This window comes from Cetorhinus maximus, unplaced genomic scaffold, assembly GCF_964194155.1.
Source record: "Cetorhinus maximus unplaced genomic scaffold, sCetMax3.hap1.1 HAP1_SCAFFOLD_3688, whole genome shotgun sequence".
In the NCBI taxonomy this organism is placed as follows: domain Eukaryota; kingdom Metazoa; phylum Chordata; class Chondrichthyes; order Lamniformes; family Cetorhinidae; genus Cetorhinus; species Cetorhinus maximus.
Genome location: NW_027599594.1, coordinates 356 through 12,500, shown reverse-complemented (window position 1 = coordinate 12,500; position 12,145 = coordinate 356). Strand labels below are relative to the sequence as shown.

Below are 12,145 nucleotides of genomic sequence, written 5' to 3'. Positions count from 1 at the left end.
CAGACAGTGCCTCCCAGACCCCAACCACTCCAGACAGTGCCTCCCAGACCCCAACCACTCCAGACCGTGCCTCCCAGTCCCCAACCACTCCAGACAGTGCCTCCCAGACACCAACCACTCCAGACCGTGTGTCCCAGACCCCAACCACTCCAGACAGTGCCTCCCAGTCCCCAACCACTCCAGACAGTGCCTCCCAGACACCAACCACTCCAGACCGTGTGTCCCAGACCCCAACCACTCCAGACAGTGCCTCCCAGACCCCAACCACTCCAGACAGTGCCTCCCAGTCCCCAACCACTCCAGACCGTGTGTCCCAGACCCCAACCACTCCAGACAGTGCCTCCCAGACCCCAACCACTCCAGACAGTGCCTCCCAGTCCCCAACCACTCCAGACAGTGCCTCCCAGACCCCAACCACTCCAGACAGTGCCTCCCAGACCCCAACCACTCCAGACAGTGCCTCCCAGACCCCAACCACTCCAGACAGTGCCTCCCAGACCCCAACCACTCCAGACAGTGCCTCCCAGACCCCAACCACTCCAGACAGTGCCTCCCAGACCCCAACCACTCCAGACAGTGCCTCCCAGACCCCAACCACTCCAGACAGTGCCTCCCAGACCCCAACCACTCCAGACAGTGCCTCCCAGACCCCAACCACTCCAGACAGTGCCTCCCAGACCCCAACCACTCCAGACAGTGCCTCCCAGACCCCAACCACTCCAGACAGTGCCTCCCAGACCCCAACCACTCCAGACCGTGCCTCCCAGACCCCAACCACTCCAGACAGTGCCTCCCAGACCCCAACCACTCCAGACAGTGCCTCCCAGACCCCAACCGCTCCAGACAGTGCCTCCCAGACCCCAACCACTCCGGACAGTGCGTCCCAGACCCCAACCACTCCAGACAGTGCCTCCCAGACCCCAACCACTCCAGACAGTGCCTCCCAGACCCCAACCACTCGCTGTGTGTAAAAGTTTTCTCTTGCCCCATATTTGTTTCTTTTGCAAATCACTTTAAATCTTTGCCTCTCATTCCTGATCCTATTAATGAAGCCTAGAATAGTGCATGCTTCAGACCGAGCTCTCTCTACCTGTCCAGACACCTTTCAGAGGGATAGAGAGAGACACAGGGAGGGAGAGAGGGAGGCACAGAGAGAGTGACAGGGACAGAGAGAGAGAGAAAGAGAGAGACAGGGAGAGAGAGAGAGGCAGAGGGAGAGAGAGAGAGAGACAGAGAGAGAGAGACGCAGGGAGAGAGAGAGACACAGGGAGAGAGAGAGACAGAGAGAGAGAGAGAGAGAGACAGAGAGAGAGAGACACAGGGAGAGAGAGAGAGAGACACAGGGAGAGAGAGAGACACAGAGAGAGAGAGAGGGAGAGGCTCGGGTACAGAGAGGCAGAGGGAAAGAAAGCTTAGCACTGGCACAGAGAAAAGAAGGCGGGCGGAGAGAGAGGGAGAGTCCCAGAGAGAGAGAGTGAGGGAGTGGGACAGAGAGAGAGACAGAGAGAGTGAGGGAGTGGGACAGAGAGAGAGACAGAGAGAGAGAGTGAGGGAGTGGGACAGAGAGAGAGAGAGAGAGAGTGAGGGAGTGGGACAGAGAGAGAGACAGAGAGAGAGAGAGGGAGTGGGACAGAGAGAGAGAGGGAGGGAGTGGGACAGAGAGAGAGACAGAGAGAGAGAGAGGGAGTGGGACAGAGAGAGGGACAGAGAAAGAGAGAGGGAGTGGGACAGAGAGAGAGACAGAGAGAGGGAGATAGAGAGAGAGGGAGTGGGACAGAGAGAGGGAGAGGGAGGGAGTGGGACAGAGAGAGAGACAGACAGAGACAGAGAGAGAGAGGGACAGAGAGAGGGACAGAGAGACGGACAGAGACAGAGAGAGAGAGGGAGTGGGACAGAGAGAGGGACAGAGAGAGAGAGTGAGGGAGTGGGACAGAGAGAGAGAGGGAGGGAGTGGGACAGAGAGAGGGACAGAGAGAGAGAGAGTGAGGGAGTGGGACAGAGAGAGGAACAGAGAGAGAGAGAGTGAGGGAGTGAGACAGAGAGCAGGACAGAGAGAGGGAGAGTGAGGGAGTGGGACAGAGAGAGGGATAGAGAGAGAGAGTGAGGGAGTGGGACAGAGAGAGGGACAGAGAGAGAGAGAGTGAGGGAGTGGGACAGAGAGTGGGAGAGTGAGGGAGTGGGACAGAGAGAGAGAGTGAGGGAGTGGGACAGAGAGAGGGACAGAGAGAGAGAGTGAGGGAGTGGGAAGAGAGAGAGAGTGAGGGAGTGGGACAGAGAGAGGGACAGAGAGAGAGAGAGTGAGGGAGTGGGACAGAGAGAGGGACAGAGAGAGAGAGAGTGAGGGAGTGGGACAGAGAGAGGGACAGATAGAGAGAGAGTGAGGGAGTTTGACAGAGAGAGGGACAGAGAGAGAGAGAGTGAGGGAGTGAGACAGAGAGAGGGACAGAGAGAGAGAGAGTGAGGGAGTGGGACAGAGAGAGGGACAGAGAGAGAGAGTGAGGTAGTGGGACAGAGAGAGGGACAGAGAGAGAGAGAGTGAGGGAGTGGGACAGAGAGAAGGACAGAGAGAGAGAGAGTGAGGGAGTGGGACAGAGAGAGGGACAGAGAGAGAGAGAGTGAGGGAGTGGGACAGAGAGAGGGACAGAGAGAGAGAGAGTGAGGGAGTGGGACAGAGAGAGGGACAGAGAGAGAGAGTGAGGTAGTGGGACAGAGAGAGGGACAGAGAGAGAGAGAGTGAGGGAGTGGGACAGAGAGAAGGACAGAGAGAGAGAGAGTGAGGGACAGAGAGAGGGACAGAGAGAGTGAGTGAGAGAGTGGGACAGAGAGAGAGACAGAGAGAGGGAGGGAGAGAGAGAGAGAGTGAGAGAGAGAGAGAGTGAGGGAGTGGGACAGAGAGAGTGAGAGAGAGAGAGAGTGAGGGAGTGGGACAGAGAGACAGGGAGAGGGAGGGAGAGAGAGAGAGAGGGACAGAGAGAGAGAGTGAGAGAGTGGGACAGAGAGAGAGAGAGTGAGGGAGTTTGACAGAGAGAGGGATAGAGAGAGGGAGCTCCCACCTGGGATGTTGATCCCAGGCCCTGCAGAGATCCCTTGGTGTAAGGTTGCTGTCAGGGTGCAGTAGAAATGTTTTTCAGGGTTTTATCACTCTCTCACTCAGTGACAGGATCCACTCCACACCAGCCGGGTGCTAAGACCGTGAGGGAGCGAGAGGGTGCGTCTGCGATCCTTGGCTGCAACATCACTCTGAAGGAGGAAGATTGGACAACACAAGTCATTGAGTGGCTGCACGAGGGTCTTGTCCTACCCATTTTCATCAAGTTCGGCCTCCACCCACCTCGCATTGATGGAGCCTATCTGGGTAAGTCACAGAGACTGGGATAAGTGTACAGGTATCTCCCTGAGAGAGGGGACTGAGAGACACCAGTCAGTGTACAGATATCTCCCTGAGAGAGAGGGACTGAGAGACACCAGTCAGTGTACAGATATCTCCCTGAGAGAGAGGGACTGAGAGACACCAGTCAGTGTACAGGTATCTCCCTGAGAGAGGGGACTGAGAGACACCAGTCAGTGTACAGATATCTCCCTGAGAGAGAGGGACTGAGAGACACCAGTCAGTGTACAGATATCTCCCTGAGAGAGAGGGACTGAGAGACACCAGTCAGTGTACAGATATCACCCTGAGAGAGAGGGACTGAGAGACACCAGTTAGTGTACAGATATCTCCCTGAGATAGAGGGACTGAGAGACACCAGTCAGTGTACAGATATCTCCCTGATAGAGAGGGACTGAGAGACACCAGTCAGTGTACAGATATCTCCCTGAGAGAGAGGGACTGAGAGACACCAGTCAGTGTACAGATATCTCCCTGAGAGAGAGGGGCTGAGAGACACCAGTCAGTGTACAGGTATCTCCCTGAGAGAGGGGACTGAGAGACACCAGTCAGTGTACAGATATCTCTCTGATAGAGAGGGACTGAGAGACACCAGTCAGTGTACAGGTATCTCCCTGAGAGAGGGGACTGAGAGACACCAGTCAGTGTACAGATATCTCCCTGAGAGAGAGGGACTGAGAGACACCAGTCAGTGTACAGATATCTCCCTGAGAGAGAGAGGGGACTGAGAGACACCAGTCAGTGTACAGATATCTCCCTGAGAGAGAGGGACTGAGAGACACCAGTCAGTGTACAGATATCTCCCTGAGAGAGAGAGGGGACTGAGAGACACCAGTCAGTGTACAGATATCTCCCTGAGAGAGAGGGACTGAGAGACACCAGTCAGTGTACAGATATCTCCCTGAGAGAGAGAGGGGACCGAGAGACACCAGTCAGTGTACAGATATCTCCCTAAGAGAGAGAGGGGACCGAGAGACACCAGTCAGTGTACAGATATCTCCCTGAGAGAGAGTGGACTGAGAGACACCAGTCAGTGTACAGATATCTCCCTGAGAGAGAGGTGACTGAGAGACACCAGTCAGTGTACAGATATCTCCCTGAGAGAGAGGTGACTGAGCTCAGGTAAAGCTGTATTGAGCAGGTTGAAAAGTTCAATGATGTTTGTGGTTGCGTTCCTGTCTCTATTGTTACTTGGGCAGCAGGAGAGATCAGTCTCAATGGGACTCTTAAATCCCCGCAGACAATCAACTGCATTGAATTCGGGAACAATGGTAAAGAACGCTAATCCTCTGAGTCTCTCTCTCTCACTCACTCAGCACGCAACACAGACTGGCTGACCTCCAAGCCCAACAACAATAGTCAATGGGGCTGTTGCGAATAAGGTCAACGGTTCCCTGACAGAGAGACTCCCTCTTTAAACAGGGTCCCTGACGGAGAGACTCCCTCTTTAAACAGTGTCCCTGACGGAGAGACTCCCTCTTTAAAAAGGGTCCCCGACGGAGAGACTCCCTCTTTAAACAGGGTCCCCGACGGAGAGACTCCCTCTTTAAACAGGGTCCCTGACGGAGAGACTCCCTCTATAAACAGGGTCCCTGACGGAGAGACTCCCTCTTTAAACAGGGTCCCTGACAGAGAGACTCCCTCTTTAAACAGGGTCCCTGAGGGAGAGACTCCCTCTTTAAACAGGGTCCCTGAGGGAGAGACTCCCTCTTTAAACAGGGTCCCTGACATAGAGACTCCCTCTTTAAACAGGGTCCCTGAGGGAGAGACTCCCCCTTTAAACAGGGTCCCTGAGGGAGAGACTCCCTCTTTAAACAGGGTCCCCGACAGAGAGACTCCCTCTTTAAACAGGGTCCCTGACGGAGAGACTCCCTCTTTAAACAGTGTCCCTGACGGAGAGACTCCCTCTTTAAACAGGGTCCCCGAGGGAGAGACTCCCTCTTTAAACAGGGTCCCCGAGGGAGAGACTCCCTCTTTAAACAGGGTCCCTGAGTGAGAGACTCCCTCTTTAAACAGGGTCCCCGAGGGAGAGACTCCCTCTTTAAACAGGGTCCCCGAGGGAGAGACTCCCTCTTTAAACAGGGTCCCCGAGGGAGAGACTCCCTCTTTAAACAGGGTCCCCGAGGGAGAGACTCCCTCTTTAAACAGGGTCCCCGACGGAGAGACTCCCTCTTTAAACAGGGTCCCTGACGGAGAGACTCCCTCTTTAAACAGGGTCCCTGACGGAGAGACTCCCTCTTTAAACAGGTTCTCCGAGGGAGAGACTCCCTCTTTAAACAGTGTCCCTGACGGAGAGAGACTCCCTCTTTAAACAGGGTCCCTGACGGAGAGACTCCCTCTTTAAACAGGTTCTCCGAGGGAGAGACTCCCTCTTTAAACAGGGTCCCTGACGGAGAGACTCCCTCTTTAAACAGGGTCTCCGAGGGAGAGACTCCCTCTTTAAACAGGTTCTCCGAGGGAGAGACTCCCTCTTTAAACAGGGTCCCTGACGGAGAGACTCCCTCTTTAAACAGGGTCTCCGAGGGAGAGACTCCCTCTTTAAACAGGGTCCCCGAAGGAGAGACTCCCTCTTTAAACAGGGTCCCTGACGGAGAGACTCCCTCTTTAAACAGGGTCCCCGAGGGAGAGACTCCCTCTTTAAACAGGGTCCACGACAGAGAGACTCCCTCTTTAAACAGGGTCCCCGAGGGAGAGACTCCCTCTTTAAACAGGGTCCCTGACGGAGAGACTCCCTCTTTAAACAGGGTCCCCGACGGAGAGACTCCCTCTTTAAACAGGGTCCCTGAGGGAGAGACTCCCTCTTTAAACAGGGTCCCTGAGGGAGAGACTCCCTCTTTAAACAGGGTCCCCGACGGAGAGACTCCCTCTTTAAACAGGGTCCCCGACGGAGAGACTCCCTCTTTAAACAGGGTCCCTGACGGAGAGAGACTCCCTCTTTAAACAGGGTCCCCGACGGAGAGACTCCCTCTTTAAACAGGGTCCCTGACGGAGAGAGACTCCCTCTTTAAACAGGGTCCCTGACGGAGAGAGACTCCCTCTTTAAACAGGGTCCCCGACGGAGAGACTCCCTCTTTAAACAGGGTCCCCGACGGAGAGACTCCCTCTTTAAACAGGGTCCCTGACGGAGAGACTCCCTCTTTAAACAGGGTCCCTGACGAAGAGACTCCCTCTTTAAACAGGGTCCCTGACGGAGAGACTCCCTCTTTAAACAGGGTCCCCGAGGGAGAGACTCCCTCTTTAAACAGGGTCCCTGACGGAGAGAATCCCTCTTTAAACAGGGTCCCCGACAAAGAGACTCCCTCTTTAAACAGTGTCCCCGATGGAGAGACTCCCTCTTTAAACAGGGTCCCTGACAGAGAGAGACTCCCTCTTTAAACAGGGTCCCTGAGGGAGAGACTCCCTCTTTAAACAGGGTCCCTGAGGGAGAGACTCCCTCTTTAAACAGGGTCCCCGACGGAGAGACTCCCTCTTTAAACAGGGTCCCTGACAGAGAGAGTCCCTCTTTAAACAAGGTCCCTGACGTAGAGACTCCCTCTTTAAACAGGGTCCCAGACAGAGAGACTCCCTCTTTAAACAGGGTCCCCAACAGAGAGACTCCCTCTTTAAACAGGGTCCCTGACGGAGAGACTCCCTCTTTAAACAGGGTCCCTGATGGAGAGACTCCCTCTATAAACAGGGTCCCTAACGGAGAGACTCCCTCTTTAAACAGGGTCCCTGACAGAGATACTCCCTCTTTAAACAGGGTCCCTGACGGAGAGACTCCCTCTTTAAACAGGGTCCCTGACGGAGAGACTCCCTCTTTAAACAGGGTCCCGAAGCAGAGTCCCCCTCTTTAAACAGGGTCCCTGACGGAGAGACTCCCTCTTTAAAGAGGGTCTCTGAGGGAGAGTCTCCCTCTTAAAAAGGGGCCCGTGGGCAACAGATTCTCTCTTTAATCCCATCCCAGACTGTGATCCCTCACTGTCGTACAAGGTCACAGATGATAGTTGGACGCAGATTTGTGTTAGAAAATTGCGTTGTCATTTGGTCCAGTCAGGAATGAGAAGCATGTCGACATGTCCGTCATGACATCTGACCTTTACCCCCACCACAGGTCGCCTGAGTTTAGTGCAGGGCGCATCTCTGCGAGTGAACAGACTACAATCCTCGGATGAAGGCTGGTATTACTGTCGCATCCTGTTCCTCACTCAACCCTATGTTTCTCAAAATGGCAGCTGGGTATACCTCTCCATCACCAGTAAGTTACTAACCATCGGTGTTAGATACAGAGTAAATCTCCCTCTACACTGTCCCCATCAAACATTCCCAGGACAGGTACAGCACGGGGTTAGATACAGAGTAAAGCCCCCTCTACACTGTCCCCATCAAACACTCCCAGGACAGGTACAGCACGGGGTTAGATACAGAGTAAAGCCCCCTCTACACTGTCCCCATCAAACACTCCCAGGACAGGTACAGCACGGGGTTAGATACAGAGTAAATCTCCCTCTACACTATCCCCATCACACACTCCCAGGACCGGTACAGCACAGGGTTAGATACAGAGTAAATCTCCCTCTACACCGTCCCCATCAAACACTCACAGGACAGGTACAGCACGGGGTTAGATACAGAGTAAAGCTCCCTCTACACTGTCCCCATCAAACACTCCCAGGAGAGGTACAGCACGGGGTTAGATACAGAGTAAATCTCCCTCTACACTGTCCCCATCAAACACTCCCAGGACAGGTATAGCAAAGGGTAAGATACAGAGTAAATCTCCCTCTACACTGTCCCCATCAAACACTCCCAGGACAGGTACAGCACGGGGTTAGATACAGAGTAAAGCTCCCTCTACACTGTCCCCATCAAACACTCCCAGGACAGGTACAGCACGGGGTTAGATACAGAGTAAATCTCCCTCTACATTGTCCCCATCAAACACTCCCAGGACAGGTACAGCACGGGGTTATATTCAGTAAAGCTGCATCCAACAGTGCAGCACTCCCTCAGTACTGACCCTTCAAAAGTGCAGCACTCCTTCAGTACTGACCCTCTGACAGTGCAGCACTCCCTCAGTACTGACTCTCTGACAGTGCAGTGCTCCCTCGGTACTGACCCTCCGACAGTGCAGCACTCCGTCAGTACTGACCCTCTGACAGTGCAGCAACTCCCTCAGTACTGACCCTCCAACAGCCCAGCACTCCCTCAGTACTGACCCTCCGACAGCGCAGTGCTCCCTCAGTACTGACCCTCCGACAGCGCAGCACTCCCTCAGTACTGACCCTCCGACAGCGCGGCACTCCCTCAGTACTGACCCTCCGACAGCCCAGTACTCCCTCAGTACTGACCCTCCAACAGCTCAGTACTGACCCTCCAACTCTGCAGCACACCCTCAGTACTGTCAGCAGGGCTTGTTGGTCATTAAGGTGGGGTCTCGGATTTCTGGAATGTTATTTCGAAACCACGACGTTCTGACGAAGACTGCAAAGGACTGCACACAGACCCAACAGCTGATACTTGATGTATGTAGTACTTACAAGTAGGATATCCATCGGGCATTTCCATCCGAGCGTAACCCACGACTTTGATTGGGCAGAAGTTTGATCTGATTTGAGCCAAGCCCTTGGGGTGAAATAGCTAATGGAATTGACTCACTACACCTGCCAGCCCACCCACCTCACTACCCTCCTAGTGCAGTGATTGGGGTGCAGTATATCGGGGCGGTGGTGGGGTGGATGGGGTTTGTCTGCAGGTGTCCTTTCTCATCACATTTCCGTTTTCCACCCAACTCCCCCCCCCTCGCCCTTACCGTCCCACTCAACCCACCCTCACCTCAGCCCCACCCAGCTTGAGGAGAACTCCACCCCCCTTGTTGGAAATTCTACTGGGGGAGCCGGCACACCTGAGATGCGAAGCAGGAGGTCGCCCCGAGCCGCTCATCAGCTGGTCCAAGGACGGGCAGGCGCTGCCTCTGCCTGCCGGAAGCCCCGATGGGCAGAGATACCAGGTGAGGTGGTCGTGGGTTGGAACGGGGTGGGGGGGGTGCAGCTCGGGGGAGGGGTGGGGGAGTGTGGGGGAGGGGCACTTGCAGCGGTGTTGAAAGTGAGTGGCGCAGATGGTGCCCAGGGTGGGAGGGCCCCCCCTCCCCCTCTACTGCCTGCCGAGGTGGCCGGCTAATCGATCACATGGGGCATCGCGGGCACCCTCACCCGACAGGCTCTGAGCGTCAGGAGCAAATCGTGGTTGGATTCCCATCCTCTCCTCCCATCGGATAAGACACGTCCACACAGCTGAACGTCCTTCTGCATTCCACCAACCCCCCCCACCCCAACCTCGACTCTGCCCCAATCCCACAGTCCGGGGAGGACAGGAATGGGATCTTGCCATTGTGTGTGTGTGTGTGTGTGAGTGCGGGGCTCAGTTGCCACCCGGAGCAGCTCATTTAGTCCACCTCCTCTCTCTCTCTCTCTCTCTCTCTCCCTCTCTCTCTCTCTCTCACAGGTCGCCAACGGGAGCCTGAAGATCGAGCCAGTGGATCGAGGCAGTGCCGGGGTCTACACGTGCGAGGCCAGGAGTGAGGAAGCAGCAGTCACGCACAGCACAAGGCTGCTCATCCAGGGTATGGGGAAGGTTCACCTTCCAATCAGATCATCGTGCAGTGTGTGTGTGTGTGTGTGTGTGTGTAAGAGGCAAAAGCCACAAAGGGGCCTAAAGGCTGCCCCTTTTGGACCTCGATTACCCTGGATAGACTCCTTAGCTCACAAAGTTGAGCAACAGAGCAAGCAAGGCATTACACGCTGCCACCATGTAGCGTCTCGGTGAACGGTCATTGCCTCTGACAGGATGCTGCCATCGACCAATAAAGGCTGACGCACATCGCGTATGAATTTCAGAGCCGGGCATCAAGGGACACTTGTCCCGACGATCGGCTGATCCAATCAAACAACACGTTCCTCCGGCACGTTGGTCATCGTCAAGAGTACAGACCAGACTCAACCCGGCTCACAAAACCCAACACAAAATGCCCACCATTAGAGGGTGATTCGCCAATTGCGGAACGGGTAGGGAAGTGCCCCGATCGCGACACTCACGGCCAATTTACGATAACCCGTTGAGCTGGTAATGGGGCTCATTTATACGTGCTAGAAGTGACGGACACTCAGACGCAGGCTAGTTCTCTGCGAGCGAGAGGTTCCAACACATGGGGCATCGCGGGCACCCTCATGGTGGACTCTGAGACTCAGGAGCAAATCGTGGCGAGATTCCCACCCTCTCCTCCTGGTGCCTTTTGTCTTAATTACCCGGGAGCCAATAGTTCTCCATGGCAATGCCTTGACCAATCAGATTCAACTTGCCAGCCCATGAGCACCTTTTCCTACTGTAGATCAAATGGCCATCCTTTCAAACTTGGCGTTTTTTGTCCCGTTGAGCACAAGAGGAGGATCCTGGGCGCTATGTCCCTCAGCAAACAGGGCATCCCCGGTTTCCTGCCCCCCTCCCCTCATTCCCACCCCCTGGGTCCTGGTCTGTGGAGTGTAAACCTTGTCCTTTCCCTCCCTGTCCCATCGCAGGTCCTCCGACCATCATCCTGGCTCCCGGCAACGTGACGGTGAACTACACCCAGGACGCCCTCTTCTCGTGCCAGTCTGAAGCCTACCCGGGCAACCTCACCTACTCCTGGTTCAAGGATGGAGTCAATGTCCATCGCCACAGGTCTGGCTTGCGCTGGGGGGTTGGTGCCGACCGGGCTTAGGTGGTAGGGTGATGAAGGAGGGTGGGTGGCGCTGGGTGGAATCAGCGGGGAACCCCTTCAAGCATTTGCCCCACCAATTCGGATCGGCGCAAAGTGTGATCCCACAAAACACCGAGAGTGCGCTCTCAGGGTCAGCTGCCTTTGGCGAGGGATGTTGGTACAGGGATAGATTCTGGCCCCCAGGACACTGAGGACTGACCTCAGTACTGACCCTCCGACAGTGCAGCACTCCCTCAGTACTGACCCTCCGACAGTGCAGCACTCCCTCAGTACTGACCCTCTGACAGTGCAGCTCTCCCTCAGTACCGACCCTCCGACAATGCAGCACTCCCTCAGTACTGACCCTCCGACAGTGCAGCACTCCCTCAGTACTGACCCTCCGACAGTGCGGCACTCCCTCAGTACTGACCCTCTGACAGTGCAGCGCTCCCTCAGTACTGACCCTCCGACAGTGCGGCGCTCCCTCAGTACTGACCCTCCGACAGTGCGGCGCTCCCTCAGTACTGACCCTCCGACAGTGCGGCACTCCCTCAGTACTGACCCTCCGACAGTGCGGCACTCCCTCAGTACTGACCCTCCGACAGTGCAGCACTCCCTCAGTACTGACCCTCCGACAGTGCGGCACTCCCTCAGTACTGACCCTCCGACAGTGCGGCACTCCCTCAGTACTGACCCTCCGACAGTGCGGCGCTCCCTCAGTACTAACCCTCCGACAGTGCAGCACTCCCTCAGTACTGACCCTCCGACAGTGCGGCACTCCCTCAGTACTGACCCTCCGACAGTGCAGCACTCCCTCAGTACTGACCCTCCGACAGTGCAGCACTCCCTCAGTACTGACCCTCCGACAGTGCGGCGCTCCCTCAGTACTGACCCTCCGACAGTGCAGCACTCCCTCAGTACTGACCCTCCGACAGTGCAGCACTCCCTCAGTACTGACCCTCCGACAGTGCGGCGCTCCCTCAGTACTGACCCTCCGACAGTGCAGCACTCCCTCAGTACTGACCCTCTGACAGTGCAGCACT

The 12,145-nt window shown here is 55.6% G+C and overlaps 1 protein-coding gene across 1 annotated transcript; it reads left to right on the top strand.

Moving 5' to 3' along the window:
* Window positions 1-3,120: 3,120 nt before the first annotated feature.
* On the top strand, window positions 3,121-11,083 carry LOC144678139 (protein turtle homolog A-like; the record flags this gene model as incomplete). Its single annotated transcript, XM_078538034.1, has 5 exons — window positions 3,121-3,355; window positions 7,482-7,625; window positions 9,208-9,377; window positions 9,872-9,989; window positions 10,942-11,083. Coding segments are annotated over exons 1-5 (809 nt in total), but the record flags the coding sequence as incomplete, so codon positions are not given.
* Between the last annotated feature and the right edge of the window lie 1,062 nt (window positions 11,084-12,145).